The 20,569-nt window shown below is 45.9% G+C and overlaps 1 protein-coding gene across 10 annotated transcripts in view; it reads right to left on the bottom strand.

Moving 5' to 3' along the window:
- Window positions 1-18,950, bottom strand: part of qkia (QKI, KH domain containing, RNA binding a) — a 207,344-nt gene extending 188,394 nt beyond the window's left edge. For 6 of the 10 annotated variants that reach the window (XR_007191810.1, XR_007191812.1, XR_007191811.1 and 3 more), the window contains exon 1: window positions 18,519-18,950. Coding sequence is in view for 6 of the 10 variants with exons in the window: in XM_048227266.1 (XP_048083223.1) it covers window positions 18,519-18,663 (145 nt within the window). In the remaining 4 variants the exon portion in view is untranslated. The remainder of the gene's footprint in view (window positions 1-18,518) is intronic. The other 4 variants (XM_048227271.1, XM_048227268.1, XM_048227269.1 and 1 more) reach the window with 1 other exon arrangement.
- Between the last annotated feature and the right edge of the window lie 1,619 nt (window positions 18,951-20,569).

Raw genomic sequence — 20,569 nt, 5'->3', positions numbered from 1 at the left:
AACTTTTCCTGATTAATGAGATTAGAGGATCCTCTGGCTGCCACCTGAACAGGGAGAGCCTGCGGGCCAATTACGTCCATTCCCTCTTTTGCGCGTGCACACACACATTTCCTGGCCGGACTTTTCTCAGGCTCGCTCTCTTCTTATCTCTTCTCATCTCTCATCCCTCTCTCTCTCTCTATCCCTTCTCTGAGGCTCCTTTTCCACTCTCTGTCTGCGTTCTCTCTCTGCCGTATTTGGCTTCTTTAATGTCAGCTTTTAAGCATTACAGAGCGATTGAGACATCAACTGTAGCAGAAAGAGAAGAGGGGAGAGAAAATGAGAAAAGGGGGGGAGGGAGAGAGAGAGGGGAGAGAGAGGGGGGGAAATGAAAGAAAGAAGGAAAAAGTAGTGTGATATAGATGAGCGAGTGAAGAGGGCAAGAGAGATGAAATATACAGCAGCGCCAGTGTTAGAGACGAGACCGCTGCAAGGTACACACTTCCCCACTCTGAAGCAATGCACTTTAGTCCATTGCAAGTGTGTGTGTGTGTGTGTGTGTGTGTGTGTGTGTGTGTGTGTGTGTGTGCACAGCAGGCGATAGGATTTGGCTTTTAATGTCTAGCTCTTTTATTCAGCATAGAGAGGACTACTTCAGCTGAGCACGCATGCACGCGCACACACACACACACAGAGGAGGAATAAGGGCGAATTCTTTAAGAGGGTAAAAAGGAAGAGATTCAGTGGAGTCACGATAGAGCTGTGCAATGTGTGTGCATTTTTACACCTTATCAGGAACACACAGCTGGGCTTGCATTTTAAATCCCCCATTTTCACTTCTCAGAGAGTGCGCGTGTGTGTGTGTGTGTGTGTGTGTGTGTGTGTGTGTGTGTGTGTGTGCATGCATAAGTCCCACAAGCATGGGGTGCCTGAAAAGTATGTTGCCTGTGTTTGGATAGACGTGAATCAGTCACAAACCAGACACGGAGGCAGTTTTTAAATGCCCTCCCCAGTGTTGCCTACAGCTGGAGCAGAAGCTTGAATTTCTTGAATTTCCCCTTGGGGATCAATAAAGTATCTATCTATCCATCTAGATGCCAACCTTTAAGGTAACGGCCTAGACTTTTCTGCTCTGTATCTCAGCCATCGGCAGCTGTGGGCGGGAGTGGGATGATCAGCTGAGATGCTCACACGGTCTCTCCCCAACCCTCCTGTCTGCCTTCAGCCAATAGAAACCAGAGAAGTGGAGGGGCAGGGATCAAGTCAGGTCACTGTGCCAAGCCGGAGAAGCAAGAGTAGGGACAGATGGCCCAGGTGGCAGCAATGCAGAAGGGAGCCTAAATCACACACACTTAAGGCGCACACACACACAAACCAGAAGAAGCAGCTGGCTTCTCGCCCCGTTGTGCCATGACACCAAAGCTGAAGCTCACTGGTGTGTGAGTGAGTGAAAGCAAGCAGGTTGCTCTGTGTGTGTGTGTGTGTGTGTGTGTGTGTGTGTGTGTGTGTGTGTGTGTGTGTGTGTGGGGGGCCTGTTTGAGTCCAAAGTAATTCCCTGCAGGACAAAACGTAAGAGATTGAATGAGAGGAAGAGGAGTGATGCAGCAGTTTCCGCACTGTGTGTGAGAGAGATTTACACTGGGGAACTTTCCTGCAATTGCAGCAGAAAAACTACACAACACACACACACTGCATCAGAAGCCAGGTGTGAAGACTAACAGAAGAAAATAACAAAAGCTATACATTCTCACACACACACACACACACACGCAACATTCCCTTCGACCCCTTCCAAACCTGCAGGTGTGCGCTCATGCCTTTGGTCACTCAGCATCAATGCTATAGCTGCTTTGTACCAACACACAGTCTGAAACAGTCACAGCCTCACATCACCCACAATGTTGAAAGACATCATTTTAACTACTTCCTTTAAACCGATGTATTCACATTTAAAATCTGAGAATGAACAAATGAAGCGGTCTTGGGCTGTTTACAGCCAGAGCGCCAGTGAGAAGACAGGGGGCCAAGGCGCGCACGTGCACACACACACACACACACACACACACACACACACACACACGCCAAGGTGCGCAAACAGCCCCGGGCCCCACCGAGGTAAACAACTCCGAGGCTAACGCGCCACAGCCCTGCCCTTCCACCTTCAGCCCTGCAAGAGTCTCACTGGAAATCCAAATGCCATTACACTCAACCGCTCTTCCCCTCACACAGACACACACGGACCGACAGACTGGACACTGCGGTCACTCCAGGTTTGTGTGACTGTCTGAATACGTGAGAGATTAAAGAAGATGAGACTGACTGTTTCAGAAGGAATAGCTGTAATATCTACATGCCTTTTGTGGATGTGTGTGTGTGTGTGTGTGTGTGTGTGTGTGTGTGTGTGTGTGTGGGGTGTGTGTGTGAGGTGTGTGTGGGGTGGCACGTGCCAGATGTGATGTGGCTGGATGGGACCGCTGGCGTGGGTGCCCAAGCAGTGGCTGGCATGACCGCTTCAATAGGATGAGTCACAGCCAAAACACACATCTTCAGACAGCTTTAATATACACAGAGAGCTATTAAAACGCTCACTCATACACACACTACTCAAACACACACTGTTGGTGCGGTTGGGGATGCAGGGAAGGCTCAGGAGATGGAGCGGAACGCTTCCCTCATCACAGCCTCCACTGCATGTAGATCCTCAAAGGCACCAAGTGGCTTTACAGAGGACTGCAGTGGACAGAGGTTCCCACTCCAACTCAGCGACAGCAGCCGCATCAACACGCCTGCCTTTCCAGTCTCTTGCATGATAACCAACAGGTCCCAAACAACTGAGTTCAGTCTCCATATAACAAACTGTCCACTGCTTAGACTGACTGCCCCTGGGCAGCATTAGGGTTATCAGTATAAGGCCTTCCCAGTGTTTTGACAGTCCTGTCAATGAAGCAGAGTTGAGTTGGAGGACTTTGACTACTGCAAGGCAGCAGGCTGCTAAAGCGTAAAAGCTTTAGCTCCCCCAGCATGCTGCTGTAGTCTCCCCCAGCAGTGCTGAGCTCTAGAGGATGTCCAGCCCTGATCAGGATCTGAAGAGCTGCCAGTGAGTTCACTGCCTATGGGAGAGCCATCTCCCTGCTCCCTCCTCCCCACTCACCCTCGCTCCGCTCTGCTCTGCTCTGCTCTGCTCTGCTCTGCTCTGCAGTGCCATTAACTCAGACTAAATTTAGACAAAGGAAGGGAGCTTGTCTGCCCGTGTGTGTGTGATGACGCAGGGCTGGTGGGTGGAGGGGGATGCCAGCGGGGGGCAGGATCGGGCTCAATGAGGCGTGGGAGTACCCGTTTCGGGCCGCACCAGGGGTAAGAGTGGGTGGGGGTGGCACAACGCAGGGCGCTAATGGGCTCCTCTTAAGCAGGCGCAGTGGGGAGGGGCATCATTATAAACACACAAAAAACAGAAGTGCACGTACGTGCACACACACACACACACACCCCTCTTCACCAGGGGGCACACTAGGGGGGTCCAAAAGAATGTGCATGGACACACTGATGGCACTTCATGCTGTGCATACTTGTCTGAGTAACTTTATAATGTCACTGCCAATACACAGGACCCAATCATACACGGAAGCCATGTTATCACAAGCCATGTTATCAGCTCCATAAAGTGCTCTTATCTGCGCAGTAAAACTTAACAGCTTTTGACAGTAATTAGGCCAAAGTTATCTTCAGAAGTAAACATAGATGTCTGGAGAGTAGTACTGGGGCAGTTTCCCAACAAAGGTTTGATTAGAAATGCCTCCACTTGCCCCAACGCATCTGGGAATCTCCTTCCTGAAGGGAGAGTCCCATGCAGCTCAGACACACACACACACACACACACACACACACACACACACACACACTGGGTATACCCTGCCTGGGGGCACAGGGTAATAATAGCATAAAGAGCTACTGCAGAGGGATGTTCTTCTGTAGCGGACTACACTGAGTGGTAATATCCAGCCATACACAAACACACATGGGCACTCACACACAGACATTTGTTTTCACCTGGAGTTGGTTTTAGCTGTTGAATGCGGTTGCTGCACTAAGTCCGATTAGGAGACATATTACTAGTGTGACTGAGTGCAACAGCAACAAAATCAGCGCACTTTCCACCCACACAGCCACAACACACACTGGAGCAACAGGAAGCCTCACTCTGAAACAAAGGGTAGGAAAAGGAGCATGGTGAGGATGGGGCTGGCCAAGAGGAGAGAGGAGCAGGACGCAGGAGCCAGGATGTTTGGCTGGAAACATACACCCATGCAGGCCAACTCATTGTTTGCACAGGCCACCATGAACAATCTCCTCAGAGGTCCTGTGAATAGATGGGGGTCGAGAGCTTCCTGTGGATGCATCATGTCAGTGTGTTGTGTTTGTGAGGCCCACAGCACCAGGGAGACTTCATCCCATCGTCTGGGTCAAAAGCAGGGCAAGCCTTCAGTAGCCTGTGGTCATGAGTTTCCGTGGAGACATGACTAAACCTGATACTCATCTCTCTCGCTCTCTCTTTCTCCTTTCCTACCACTCCTTGCTCTCTTCGGGTCTCTCTCGCTCACTCACACACACACACACAGTACGCAAACCCCCATGCAGAGCAACAAAGACAGGAAGAGTGTAGCCATCAGAGAACGAGCGGAAGGAAGTGAGTGTGTCCATGTGCCGGGGACAGATAACCACAAGGCTGCTTCCCGTCGCTCACACACACGTCCTGAGTCACATCCCCCGACCACCACCACGGATACGGCCTTACTCCTGACCCAGCAGGACACAAATGTCAAACGCTGTTCATCACATAGCTGATGACAGAGAGAGAGGTCGGAGAGGGAGAGAGAGAGAGAAGGAAGTCGGAGAGGGAGAGGGAGAGGGAGAGGGAGAGGGAGGGGAGAGGGAGAGAGAGAGAGAGAGAGAAGGAAAATCTATCTTCCACTCCCCCGTCCTTCAGGGCGATGGGAAGCTCTATTGTACGGTGGCAGAGGCTGCTGCGCTCACAAAAGTGGTCCGTCGTTGAGGAATCTTTTGAGCAGCGGCAGGCTTGCTTAACGATTAGAAGCTGTCAATAGCCATCTGAGCGCAAGAAGAGACAATTTTATCTGAGACTACAGCCCCCAGTGCCACACACACACAAAGTTCAGAGAGAGAAAGAAAAAGAAAGAGAGGAAAAGACTATACTATAGAGAATAGTCCACTCTGAGTGTGTGTGTGTGTGTTCCATTGTTCTTTTGTCTTTTCTGTTTGTGTGTATGTGTGAGCAGGGTGGAGTGAGACAGGGAAACAGGACAACATTCCTGGGGCTTCAATTAGCAGGAAACCAGGCCAGCGTACTGACAGGGACCATTTACACGGCCCTCTCTGTGTGTGTGTGTGTGTTAATCCCAGGGCTACTATTGTGCTGTGATGAGTGAAGCCTGGGATTGGAGAATGACAGGCCTCTCTATCTATATGTGTGTGTGTGTGTGTGTGTGTGTGTGTGTGTGTGAAAACACTATTTCACACACACACACACACACACTCTTTCCCACACACACACACACACACACACACACACACACACACCACACATCTCTCTTCCCCCCCACACACACACACCAGATACCAGTAACCCATCTTTGACATGATTGGAGTCCTCAGCCTGCACCCCTGGCTGACAAGCACACTGGCTCTAAAGTCTAGGAAATTCAAGAGCTTGAAGTAGAGTTATTACAACATCAAAGAAGTTCTTGTGAGCAAAGAGGCTGTTGCGTCACACACACTCACACACAGACAAACACAGAAACACACACCTTGTGATCAGCCACAGACTGCAGGGGCAATGTTTGAACACATGTGTGTACAGTAGGCAACAGGTGGCCTAAATGACATAGCCAAGACTCAAACATAATTAGAGGAGACACACAGAAACATACACTGAGGATAGCCTACTCTCAAAACACTGTGTGTGTGTGTGTGTGGAGCAATTCTGTAAACATACACTCGTTCTGCAGACAATGCACAGACAATGCAGAAGTGGGTCACAGTGCCGTGGCAACATAGCTAAACGCATGGGAACTGTGTGTGTGTGTCCCTTCATGTTTGGAAGGGATTAGACATGAAATAGATGGAGACACAAGAGATGGACAAAGAGCAAGTGGGATGGAGAGAACAAGACTGTGTTTGGAGGAGGAGACAGACAGGGCGCTAGTGACAGGAAGATACAGAGGGAGAGAGGGAGGGAGGCATATACAGGGGCAGCCACAGATACAGAAAGAGCAGGACCGCACAAGCCAGAGAGGGAGGAAGAGAGAGGGGGAGATAGAGAAGGGATACAGAAAGAGCAGGATGGAGAGATACAGAAAGAGCAGGATGGAGAGAGGGAGATGAAGGGAGGGTTATTCCTTGGCGGCAAGACGGTGACCCACAGCTAATGCATACAGACAGGCAGCGTTACAGGCCTTTAGTGTCAGTGCTGGTCTGTGATGAAAGAGAGGACATGTAGCCTCTCAGAGAAGCCACAAGGCCAAGAGAGAGAGAGAGAGAGAGAGAGAGAGAGAGAGAGAGAGAGAGAGAGAGAGAGAGAGAGAGAGAGAGAGAGAGAGAGAGAGAGAGAGAGACTTTGTGTGTGCTGGCCAATGAGAGGACAAAGTGTGTGTGTACACAGATCTAGAGGGCAAAAGACAGAAGGGGAATTCAGAATGACGAGCAGTTTATGTGATTCAACCATGACAGCTGTCACCCAGTAACACAGGCGGGAGGGAATGAGCGAGGAGAGAGGGGGAGGACAATAGAGGAGTTAGGGCTAGCAACGCCTTATTTTCCTTAACCTTCCTTTTACACTTGCATGGATCTAAACTCATTTTACATGCATCTGGATACATAGGCTACCATATGATATTGGAACACTACAATTGCATATGGATTTTGGAATCCATATGGAATTTGGTGCAATTCAATGGGATATGATATGATACAATTTTATAGTTTTTGACATTAAAAAAAAGAATAATAATGTCAACTATTCCCAAGTTCACATGATTGCACTGGCAGCTGCAGTGTATGGGGTTTGGAATGGTTTTCTAAATATTACTGTGTTGTGGGCTTGTGCTTTCAAATATAAAGAATGGGGGAGAGCCGTGCTGTTTCCACCAGGACAATAAAGATGACTGGGAAAGAGTCTTACGCCATCAACCTCAGCAGAGAGTTTGTGTGTAGAAAGGGAGAGGAAGGAGCAGGACGTGGAAGTAGATGCAGGTGTGACAAGCTGGTTCTGCAGTTTAATATGTGTGTGTGTGTGTGTGTGTGTGTGTGTGTGTGTGTGTGTGTGTGTGTGTGTGTGTGTGTGTAAGGTGCACGCACACTCAGCCTCATTGAGAGTGTCAGGTGCTCAATAACTGTCGGTGCAAAGGGAAGCAGCGAGTCTCCTTCACTACAGAGGAGTGACAGGCTCTACCTTTCCTCAGACAGAGGAAGAGGAGACTCCACTCCATTACAGGGAAAAGATAAAGATTATTATTGTTGTTATTGTCTGTGCAGCTCTGCAGGCAGGCATAGGAGGAATGCCTGGGCACGAGTTAATTAGACTTTACGGTCATGATGCTACCACTCTAAGGAAGAGAGACAGAAAATGAGGGGAAGTGTTTTATGGGAGCAAGCATGGTGCAAAGCACAAGCTATGTGTGTTTCCAGTGGCTGTCAGGGGAATATTATGTGGATAACTGGGGTGAAAGGTCATGCAGGGGTGCTTTGGAGTTGGGAGGTGGTGGGGTTTTGGAGCAAGTCAGCTTAAGCCTGGCTTTACAACTGAAGCATCTGGGCTAACATAAAGTAAATGACAGTCTCACACAGACCTTATCTTATCTTGGGGCCGTAAAAGCAGCTCTTAATCTCTGTGGCCTGATGCTGTTATCTGCCCTCAGTGGAGTCTCCTGCGCTGCCCTCTCCCTCGCCCTAGCACTGCAGCTGCACTGGTGCAGGCTTGTCTGGAGACCCCGTAAACACATTGTGCAGTGTGTGTGTGTGTTTGTGTAGTGTGTGTGTGTGTGTGTGCGTGCAGTGCGTGAGCGTGTGTGCAGTGTGTGAGTGAGTGAGTTGTCCTGATTGCTGCTTGTGTGATGACCTCATTCAGTGCCAACCCCCCTCAGCTTTCAGCACACAGAATCGATCACTTTCCCCGTACCACTAACACACTAAAACACTGACCTCGACCCCCACTGCTCTAGTGCCCCCCTTCCCGCACGGTTTGTTTAACCAGGACTTATGCCCATCATAATTAAAAACCCAGGGAGACCGAGCAATCAGCAACAAAAGGCTACACAGTCAACCAAAACTCAATACAATAATAATAATACAATAATAATAAAAAAACACATTCAAAACATGTCAAATTTAAAAAAATAAAAATAACAATAATAAGTACATCACAGTTACTACTGACCACCAACTGGAGAAAAGCCAAACATTCCAGGGTTGTGAAAAATGATCAGTCAATCTGTTGGAAATAAGATTAACTTTTTTCCAGGGAGTGTGTTGAAGCGCACACAAGGCTGATGAATCTGATCTCCCAGTTAGTGTGTCTGAATTCACCAACCACAACAAAATCACCGCATCACACATGCTGAAACACAAACTCGTACCACAAATCTGTGGTTTGTGTCAAGTTTATTGATGTGGCTGCTTGGTTAGGCAGGAAGAGCAAACTCACAACATCCCTTTGAGCGTGCATGCGTGTGCGCAGAGCAAAACATAACTGGAACTAAAAAGAAAAAATAGCAGTGCAAACAAAAAAAAAACAGTCCAAGCCAAGAGGAGTTTGCAACTAAATAGGACCATGCCCTCTCACTCTTTTTACACACACACACACACCGAGAATGGAGGTCATGTTAGCAGGGTAGTGGACTGGAGGGGTAAGCACAGGCTTGGCCCTGGTGAGACATTACACACTAAACACAAACAAATCACACAGGCCTTTCTGCCGACAGGTAGATTATTCAGCTCTGATTTATTACAGTCCAGGCCTGGATGAAGAGAGCACACAGACCACGCTGAGGTGGAGGGTGGGTGGGGGAGGGGTTGTTGCACATAGTGGCGAATAGAAAGAGAGCTGATCGATTGTAGAGTGAATACAAAGTTGGCTGTGTGTGTGTGTGTGTGTGTGTGTACAATGGGCAAACACACTAATGCAGGCCTTTCACCGTGCGATTTTCGAGCGATTCCACAGTTGGCGGCTAAATTTCTAAAGTTGGAATAAAATCAAGGGAGTTTTACTGGAGTTGCAGCGTGCTCCCGTCAACTAGATCGTTTAGTGTGAAGTGCCAATCTCAGCGGTTTTAAGTCAGTCCGAGTCAGTCTTTTTCTAGTCTTGGCGTTACGACGATATCAAACAAGTCTTTTAGTCTTGGTTCATACAAATAGTGACATGAACACTATAAACCAATATTGATGTCTCTCCAACACCAAACATGAAGGGGCAAAGTAGGCGACAGTTGTAGCCTATATGATTATTTGTTATAAATTATTAGTCGGCTATTAGTCACGTGACAGAACTCCTCTATATCGGTTAGGGATGTCACACATGAAACAATGCTACACAAACACAAAAATATGACTATTATGAGTAGGCTATTGTTTTAGTTCCTGTTGATGTCTAGCGCACAATGGGAAATAATTGGTTTGGTGTAAGGATGGCATAAGAGAGAACTGTTACAAGAAGACAAAGACAGGACAGACAGAAACAGAGGGTGTGTGTGTGTGTGTGTGTGTGTGTGTGTGTCGCGTGCGTCCAGTACAGTACAGTAATTGGACATTTGTAGTTCAGCCAATAGTACAGCTTTCCAATAAACCATCACGTGAGGGCCAACTCCAACCCAAAACGCACTGCACTTAGAACTGGAAGTCTTCAGGCCAAAACCTTTACTGCCAGGAAAAGAATCCAAGGAGACAAAATGAGATGAAAATAAAGTGTGGTGGGGCGCTGAAAGAAAGACGTACAAAGAGGGGGAGAGACTGCTATTGTTGTCATTTAACTTGATGTGATATTCTTACTGTTTATATTCACATTGTGCTCATTTTTACTTGGAGTCTTGCTAACAAAGCTACTTTGCACTGACCTGAATCGAGACAGAAAGAGCAAAACACAGAAAGGCAATCAAGGACTTGATTTCCCAGCTGTTCTGACCCCTCAGTAGAGGAAAGAGTGACACACACAGCTCCCCACACAACTAGTCACCACTACACACTGAGACAAAGGGTGAAACTAAGGCAACACCCATAATTTAGTTCACCAAAGAGCCCATTTAGAGGACCCCGATGACAAAAACTTGAACAGACGGACCTCATGCCTAATTTTGAACTTGTACTCACGTCCACTAATAAAACTATAAAAAAAAAAAAAACTGTTGTTAAGATGTTAAAAAAAACTTCCCCAAACCTTTCCCTAAGGCATTCAAAAAGTCCCTCCAGCCTTCTTCAACACAAAAACAAATGATTCACCATTTAATCCTCCCCATGGAAAGGATAACCTCTCCCCACTATTGGATTCCAGAGAGGGAGGAAGAAGGGAGAGAGACAGAAAATGTGTGTGACTTATTCCAACATGATGAGTAAGGGGAGTAGGAAAACCAAATTACCTCACCAAATGCGAAAAAGAGTTCTATGTTGTGAGAGAATATAAGATGCCATTAAGAGCAGCACCCACCCAGACACAGGCTAGTTTAATTTGACTGTAATCATCATCCTGATTTGCTATTCAGTGAATGTGTCACACCGCTGTTTTTTCCACTTTTTTTTTTTTATTTCGCTCCGTCTGCCTCTTAATGATGATATTCACCGTGTTTTTGGACATCAGGCCAAACACGCTACGCTAGCCAAGCTACAAAGGCTGAGAGAGAGAAATAAAGGAAAAAAAGAAAAAAAAAAAAGAAAGAAAGAAAGAAAGAAAGAAAGAAAGAAGTGTGAGTGTATGGTGAAGAGAGGACTGCATGAAGAACTATTCCAGGCAGTTGAGGAATGTGGAAGAGTGAGGCCCTGTTTCACTTTGCAGAGGGCGGGGATGTATGTGTGTGTTGTTTGAAGAGAGGGGCTGAATAAATATGGCTGAAAATGGGCTTCTCCCTCCCCCATGCTTGCTCTGATTAGTCAAAGGAAAGCTCTGGAGACGAGCACACCTCAGTAACGAATCACAAAGCCCCGATCAGGGCAGAGGAAAAGGGAGGGACATTAAATAACAACGCTCAACAAGCCCCCATTTGTTCTGCTCTTGCTTTCCTCTTCTCCAGAGGCTCACAGCACAGACCATGAACACCCAATACAACCCCCGCCTCAGCTGAGGAAGAGAAGGGTGGGGAACCTTCCAGTTTGGGCTTGTGCAATTCGAAATGGTTAGGTTAGGTTGGAGGGTTAGGTTGAAGGTCTTTTGTGTGACCACAGTGGCTTTCTTAACGTGTATCCTAAATAATAACATTCCCGGGCTCCATTGTAATGGACACCAAATAAATATTTGCAGAGCCCGGCGCTATAAGATGGGGAAATTTCAGACTGATTGGGTGGCTTTCTTTTTCAGGGCCTCAGGGAAAGAAAGAAACTCCATTTTTAAATTTTCCCCTGAGTTGACAGTGGCTTATGTGTCCACATCTGAATCTCCCGGTTGGCCAGAGACTGAGGAGGCTGAGACAGAGGTGGAGGTTGTGTTTGTGTGTGCGTTCGTTAGGGGTAGGGTGGTTGTGACAGGGGGCTGGGTCCTTTAGCAGCTCGGGCTAAGATAAGGACGCCCCAGTAGCACTCAGGACCTCTGATAAGGGAGCCTGACGGGAGGACCCGACGCAGGAGTACTTTATCAGCCCTGCAGCACACAGGGGCATATAGACCAGGCCCTGAGCCAAGAACCACACACACGCACACACAACCAGCCAGCAACACACAAAAACGCACAGCCATAGACACACACAGAAGTGTGCAGGCATCAGATTGCAGTCTGTGACAGAGAGAGGCAGAGACGGTAAAAACAAAAAACAAAAGGAGGGAGCTAGAAAAGCTGTGGGTGCAGGGAGGTGACTGGTCCCCTGCACTCACCCTGTCAGCCAGCTTGTATGGTCCCATTTATTACGCTCACAGCTGGGTCCTCAGCAGGGAGAGAAACACAGCACTGTCTGATAGCAGGGACCCGCACAGGATCATAAGCACAGCACTGGTTCATAGCAGACACCAACATAGGAACATTATTACAACTGCTTTGCACTAAGTACCTGCATACATAGAGACATAAAACCCACAGCACTGCTTAATAGCACAACAACAAAACCAGAGCTCTGTTTAGTTGGGCTGGACCATGGTATAATACAGTCAGAATACTGTTTTAAATCTGGATCTAGCACAAGAACAAAACTACAGTATTGTTTAATATCAGCGTCTAGCACATTTAGACAGTAGTAGTACACAGCCACAGCCAGTAGTAGTGTCTATGTTTTCTGTTTTCTAAATTATTTTTGTGTATGAAAAGGTCTCATATAAATAAAATTGCCTTGCCTATAGCACAACCCAGCACATGCCACTATTTTATCATGGTGACATGGTCAGTCAGAGAATTGATATTGATTCATCTGGGTCTGACACTGGAATAGAAGTGGAGCACTGAGATCGAGAGCCATAGTAAAGCGTTTACCAGAGGGCAGCACAACACAAGGCTTGCTTCTCTTCTCTGGGCATATTAGTCAACAGACTGTGCTGAATCTGCTTGTTGCCGGTTGGCCGTAATCTCAGATTTGATCAGAAGCAGGCTTGTTTAACGTAAACAGGATCACATATCATTGCAGCATAGGTGAAGCCTCTACATTGCGGCCTGTAGGAACGACATGCTAGCCAGGGCCACTCCATATCTTGCATAGCACTACAGCAGGCAGGCATTTACAAGTTATACTGTGCATGAAGAAAAATGTATGACAATGACAATGGGAAACAGAACAACAAAAAGTATATGTCAATCAGTTGCAGGCCAAATGTCTAAGGAAGATGCATTCAAAATTGTTTAGTAGCTTCCAGTGTTTCAATCAGTGGCAACCACAGGCAATCTTAACAGCTGAGACCATCATATGGTCTCAGCTGTTAAGATTAAGATTAAGAAATGCCAAAGCATTTCTATGAAAGGTCTACCAATAGGCTTTTCATCTGACCCTTCTAATCAATACAAGATCACTCAATCACCATAAACTCTCTCACATTGTAACAGAGCAAAGAGCCAAATTGACGGGATATAACAATCTGTCACTATCGGCCATCTTATCTTGCATCTGTTACACAACAGAGGATTGAACAGGTCCTGAGAAAGAACAACAGCAGAGTAAGAACAATGTAGACCACCACCAAGCAAAGAGAAATCAGCCGCTGCATTATTTCTAACACAGTCAGGGCCAGTCAGGGCATTATTTCTAACCAAGTCAGGGCCACATTAGCCGGCTACCTATAATGTTTTTTCACTCATTAATTTATTACACGTGGTTTATTTATTGGGACTATTCCTATTTTAGGGGGGGAATCCAGGGCCACCAAAAAGATGTCACAACAAACTTTCAGTAAGGGTCTGTACGCTCTCTCAGGTGAACCTGCATAACAGTTCATCACAGCTGTTGCATCATTATAAGGCTGCCAGGTCTGTGGGGAGGGGCCGCTGGGAGTGTGAGTGAGGGACTGTGATCGCACAGTAATGAACTTATACATACAACGATATCATGCATATCAAGCTCAAATATGCCGACCGCAACACATTACCGATCCACTGGGAATTCTCCCAACTCCCGCAATTCTCCGCTACTGTGCTTGTGTAGTATAATGTAGGCTAGAGTCTGTTTTCAATTTTTGCAGGTTACAGTACACAACTTCATAGAATGATAGTAGCCTTCTCAGCTACTTGTGCAAAGCTCATCCTAAACAAACTGCTGGTGCTAACTACGCTTAATAAACTGCATTGTTGAAATATATAGTTTGTAATTTAGTGTTGTTTAAATGTCTGGCAATGATCTGGCCATTTAAAATATGTCTGGCAGATTTTCTGTATGTCCGCTATTCTGGAATATTACCAGACATTTTGTCCGGTCAAAAAAAAAATCTAGTGTAACCTCTGGTCAGGGCACAAAACCACAATAACTGTTCTAATATAGGGTAAGTGGAAGGCCACATGCTGGTAAAATATGAAAGTAGCTGGTAGATTTCATAAACAAAACGCTGCTAAGAACTATTGCATGACTGTTGAATTTGACCATTTATCTGTCAGTAGCTGATAGATTTTAAAAAGTTAATTTCCTCCCCTGAGTATGAACCACAACACACAACACTCTCAGACAAGTGCAAGAAGCACAAGGCATGGGGTAAGAACACTGCCACCGTGACAGCACACACCAGCCACTCATGACGCGTCCTGGTTATTTAATTACTCGCTCATAAGAAGCGTCTGGGGGAGGAATCTAGAGGGGGCATAAACTCGTCTAGGCAACTCTCCCTCAGCCTTGAGGCCGGTCCTACAAACATAGGCACTCCAGCAGATCAATCCCTCCATATCTCTCCCTCTCTCTCTCTCTCTCTCTCTCGTCTGGCCTGGGGCAGTGTCTCTGAGAACTGTTAACCCTGCAAGCAGTGCTCAGTCTTGTTAGGCTTTAAATTGATTGTATGTCAAAGGCTAGAGAGGGCCTGACCCTGTGAGATGGGAGTGTGTGCATATGTGAATGTGTGGGTGTTGGGGGTGGGTGCCACAGTCTGTCAACAGCAAAAGATGGGTGCAGAACAGGATGGGAGACTAACTTAGTTGTACACACACACACACACTATTCAAAACATTCACTGGAGGTGATTGCTTTAGCCTCACAAACAATCCAATTCTGGTCAGAAGTTAATCTTTCATACAGGAAAACAGGTGCTCAGGTCTTCATAAAATGACACAAAATGTCTGTTTCCAACTACAAACAAACTGTGCCCTGGGTGTTTGAAATGCACCAAATGACAGTATCAGCACTGACAGCACAGACAGGTGGTTTGGACGCGCGTTTACTACAGCACGTGCCATTCCCTCAAAGGCTGATGTCACATGAAAACATCAGAGGCCGGTCATTACCTGACGGGCAGTGTTTAAGATGCAGTGCTTTGTCATCTACAGTAGGAAGGACAGCACACACGCACGCATGTCTACAGTCCACTAAGTGGAGCACATCCTGAAAGGGATTTCCTAAACGTGTTTGGTAGTGACTGTGACAAAACACTGGTTTCACAATTCAGTAATATAATTCACTAACTGCTATGTTTAAAGAAAGCAAACAGTATTATTTTTTTTATAAAGAATGTACGAGGTAACACTATCGTTCCTCTGAGTCTAAATATATAAATTGTTCCTACAATGGCCAGCTTAGTTGACTTCAAAGTGGAAGTCAGAATCAAATAAAACAGAGTGATTTTTGGTTCAGAATTGTAAAAAATAATCACACTGGTGTTAGACACAAGACTCTTGTTTTAGACAGTCAGCAATTTAAAAAAAATGTGTTGGTATAGCCATACCTATAGGGCAGGGGTGGCCAAACTACGGCCCGCTATGCACTTTCATCCCGTTGGCCCGCCTAGCATTTATTAGGTCATCATAGATCCGGCCTGCCACGCAGGTTATCATAGGCTGCTCGCTTTTTTTTTTTCCAGCAATAGACGACGTTGTGATTAACTTTACTGCAAACTGCTTTACACTCTTCTTAGAGAACGTTTACAATGTCAGTGTCAAAACAGTATGTATGTGGGGGCATACAGAATTGTTGCCTGAACAATGAAATTGCATTGTGTCATTGTAAAAGTCTGAGACGTTAAACCCCTCACACGTCTACCTGCAGTTCTGAAATAACCCTGGATGGCTCTGTGTCCTCAAAAACAGTCCTTTGCCTATCCCTTACACACACACGCTGCAGGTCTAAATCCAGACGCTGGGGTCAAAGGGGTTAAAGCAGAGGGTGTCAATTTTCCTTCGCCATGGAAACAGCTGCACACACATGAAGGATTTGAAGTGAGAGGCATGTGTGAGCTAGGCTTGTGTGTGTGCGCACCAGCTGCAGCTGTCCAGACATCTCGAAAAATCAAAATGCGTCTAGAGGGAACTTTTCTCCTAGGTCTCTCCCCACTTCATGTCCCAGACCCCTCTCTATGTCTGAATGTCATCAGTTAGATATACTCTGTGTGTGTGGTGGGGTTCACTGAGCCAATTTCTGCCTTTCAATCATGCTCAAGAATAACAGCAACACCCTGCCGGTTACAACACTCTGCGGTCACCTTGTATTAGGGACAGGGGTCATTGGAGGAGATCTATATTAGGGATGCAGACCCTGACCAACTGCACAAACCCAAGCTTCCACTGATCTCTCTCTCTCTCTCTCACTGGAAAACAGCTGATGTGTGCCTTCCTATTACGGTCAATCAGTGTACAAATGAATCACTGCTCACAATAGCAACAGTGTCTACAGGACCACTCGTCCCAAATCCTTCACCATAAGCAAATTACTATGCAAATGGTCCACACTGATTTTCCAACTGTTTCTTTACACATTGTGGTGCTCGATAACATGTGTGCAAATACTACAGGAGTAAAACATCACCTAAACTATTAAACGAATTGAAGTCGGTGGCAGTAATGTGAGGGGTCTAATTCATGCCGTGACTTTGAGCGGTAAGATCCGACAGCTGCATGTGAAATGTCTTGAGCAGCTGCGGAAAGGGCCTCTCAGTCGGCTGAGACTTCGCACCCCAAAACCGAAAAAAAGCCCATAGGAAGGGCTAATATCACGCGGCCACGCAATTACAACAACAGTCGCTGGTTAGGAAACACATTTCGGAGAAGGGGGCTCCCCGTGGCTCCATAAAAGACCTATTGCACTTCCCAGCGAGATGAGGATACGCGTGAACTAGCAAAAGTTAACATAAACTGTGTTCAGCATAGACCAACTTGTTTATGAAGCGGGCAGATATTCTCTGTTTTTATGACCACAAATAGGTTAATAAAACAAGGGATCGCTACAAAACGAGCTTGAATACGGGCTCACGATTAAATACCACCGACATGCAGTGCCCTCTGCAATCACTGCGAGGCATGGGTAGCCTCGCCGGGCAAACAAACATTTCCCAATTCGTATAGCGACGGCGGAGAATTGACTCCAACGTTTAATGTAGGCGACAGTTACATCGCCCAGAAACGCTGACAATCAAGTCACATCCACAGACTGATGTTATCGGGGAAAGGGCCGACGAGTAGTGACAACAGTCCAATGACTTCAGCTCCGAGAGCGGAGCAGCATCGGGGAAAAGTGGCGCTCTCTAGCGTCACCCATTCAATTACAGCAAGCATGCTCGGCCACTATCTTGCTCTCGGGATAATGTCGCCTGATATAAATAGCAATAACGTTACACCACTATGTCAAGAATAGTTGTACTACAACCAAAGACAACAGGTTTGGCTCGGTCAACATCGGTGTATCAGCAATTATGGGCCCTTTCGTTCGATTTTCACGAGTACATCTAACGTTAGACATATTATGTCGTGCAGCTGCAAAATTATTTGACTACCGACCAAGATAGCTCTCTCTAAAGAACAAACACTCACAAACAGCTACCTAATGTTAACAACACTATTAACATGATGTTTACCACCAGCAAAGAAATACCACATTTCCCTGATTGGTGCTTCTGTTGGGCAATTCCTATAGCTATTGTTATAGAGACCCTCGAGCGAAACAACACCATACCAGGACCACATTCCAATGCACGAGGGGTTGCCTTCGAATTACAAGCCAAAAAGAGCTTTCACGTTTAATTGATCCCGTCCCAAATGATTAAAAGCCATAAACTGTAGCCATTTGTATCAGACCAAGTCGAATAGTAAGATTCGATCATTCTGCCCATTTTCGACTGAAAGGTTTTATTTCGCAGCTGGTCTACAACTATGGCTAGGAAGTTTGTTTGTTTTAACCTGAACAGTTGGCCAAGTACAGTGAGACCGTGCTAAAGTTCACCACCAGACACCTAACTTGATTATCCCGATCGGAGAAATCTGTGTCAAAGCTGAGTGATATCCCGTGTTGCTTTGGATATGCTGACAGACCAGTCGTGGAACAACTGGCTAATTGTGGCTACAGCTAACGTTGAGTTTAACGTTAGCTGGCTAATCTAGCTAGTCCCGAAACCCCTGATTGGAAAAAAAAAAAAAAAACTTTTCCTTTCTTCTTGGCCATGGCCTCAATGCCTCACATCTTCCAACATCAAACTTCCAAAACGTTAGAAAATGATATGTATTCAAACAACCAGATCAACCATTGTCACCACCTAACGGTGTCAGGATTTACACTTTTTGAAGTTGTGAGAGTTAAGTTGAGCTAACAGTGTGATTCTGCTCCGTAACAGGCTAATGGAGCTAGCCTACCGTGTATGCGTGCCTATGGTGTTCTATGCAGCAAGCGTGCACCCCTCAAGCCCCTAGTCACGTTCCCCCAACTCTCCACAGCACCGTTGGTGATTTTTACCTTCATCAAGAAGCCGTTCAAGGTGTGTAAAGATACCGCACAGGTTGGGCAAACTCGTCATGAGCTTCTTCTCGTTCAGTAACTGCATCAAATAGTCGGGACTCGGCCTCGGTCTCTCCTTCACTTCGATCTCCCCGACCATCATCTTTGCGTCGCGATTGCAAACAAACCAACACACAATCCTTCTTTATGAAAAGAAAAAAAATGGAAAAGAAAAAAAACTTGCGGATAAAATCCCTCGTTCCCCCCCACGTTTCGATCGCTGTAGTTTGACGACTCTCAGGATAAATCGTAATATTAGTTGTTGTTGTTGTTTAAGCGGAGAGAAAAAAATAGCCACTATCTCCTCCGAAAGAGTCGCTTGCCGTTCAGACGCCGTCCTCTTCTCTTCAATGCGCGAACAGGGACGTTCCCTACCACCTCTGTTTGCGAGAGCGAGTATCCACCAAATGCGTCCGGCCCCCTGGGCACTGATTGGCTGGGAGCGCTTTCAAGGAGCAGATGATATCACCAATGAGCGCAATATGTTGAGCCATGGGGGCGTCAAAGTGCCAATTGGTACCGTTACTAAAATGATCTACAAGAACTGTAACCAATTGAAGGACATCTCCGTGAGTAACTGTTGTACTTATCGACATAAAACAATGCTCCACATAATCGAATTTTGAAGTGGCTCAGCGGACCTGACTGCTATTTGCGATTATGTTGTTTTAGTTGTAACAACGACACTCGTGCCAAGCTTCATTTTGCTCAGCAATCGATCAAACTCCGACACTCCGAGTGTTCAATTATGTGTTGAAAACAATAGCCTACGCTTCCCCATTCTTCCAAGCTTAAACTTTGATTTTATCGATGTTGTTAAATGTTTTTATGTAGCATATCTCTCTAAATTGGGAAGATATTTATAATTTCCTGAGATGTCAGTCTAATCAAGATCCATTTTTATTGGTCTTTCTCATGATTCCTCTTCATAAATAACTCCATAGCCTAGTAGGCTACCAACACCATAGTACCAAACCCATGCATAGTAGCAACACCAACACCGAAACTGACAGACTGAGGAGAGCAGACAGCAGCCTACAGAGGAGCTATACAAAGAAAGCAATTCAGCTTCACACAATATGGACATGACAAATATCAGTAATACACCAATCAGGCCAAAGAATGAATCACAAAGAAAGAGGCAGTTGTGGTGGTGGCTGACAGTTCAATGGGTCTCATGTATTTCATTCATTCTAAAGTACCCTATGGTTAAACTGTGAGATCAGTGGTGACATAAGATGACACAATAACACACAGAGTGACACAATATGAACTCTAAAGCCACCAATAGAAATCGATTCAGACATACAATTAACCAAGAATTGATTTTCTGGTGATTATGGATTGGGATATCATCCTCCTTGCATTGTTCTCCTATTCATTGTTGATCAGTAACTTGTTTTACACAATTTGAGAGACATTGCCACAGTTCAAGGACTGATGCTTTATATAGCCATCAACATATCACAGAATATATATATAGCAAAGCATCTCAGAAATAAGGAACATTTAATTCTCAGACATGCTTCTCTACCATCTTGTGAATACGAGCAATAAAAAGGGAATCTTAGATTTCAGGCATTATAAAATACATTTGAAGCTTTTCCACAGAACATTTCTGATCTCTGTCAGCATGCATGGTAATTTGTACCTCACGTTATCTGAGCAAGCTTAGGTTGATTATGTTTGCAACAAAAACGCTGTGGCTAGAAGGAGACAGATGGCTTCTAAGACCCCATATGGAAAATGCATATTATTTCAATGAGGTTTTATCACTGAAAACAATTATTTCTGAAATTTTTGGCCAAAGTTGAGATGTGGGAAAACTCATGGTTTCACTTTCATCAAGGGAAGATAACGTGTTGCATTGTGAAATGTTGTTTCCTCATTCGTTTGAAATCTCTGATTGACCACCTGTTCGAGGGATTTGCGACAGCCTTTCCCAGCTGTTTGTAACATGTTTGTAGCATATCAGTGTACAATGGAATTATTGGAGGGGATATAGGCTA

The sequence above is a fragment of the Alosa alosa genome, chromosome 19, assembly GCF_017589495.1.
Source record: "Alosa alosa isolate M-15738 ecotype Scorff River chromosome 19, AALO_Geno_1.1, whole genome shotgun sequence".
Lineage (NCBI taxonomy): Eukaryota > Metazoa > Chordata > Actinopteri > Clupeiformes > Clupeidae > Alosa > Alosa alosa.
Note: the sequence above shows the minus strand (reverse complement) of the source record. Positions and strands in the feature narration are given on the sequence as shown.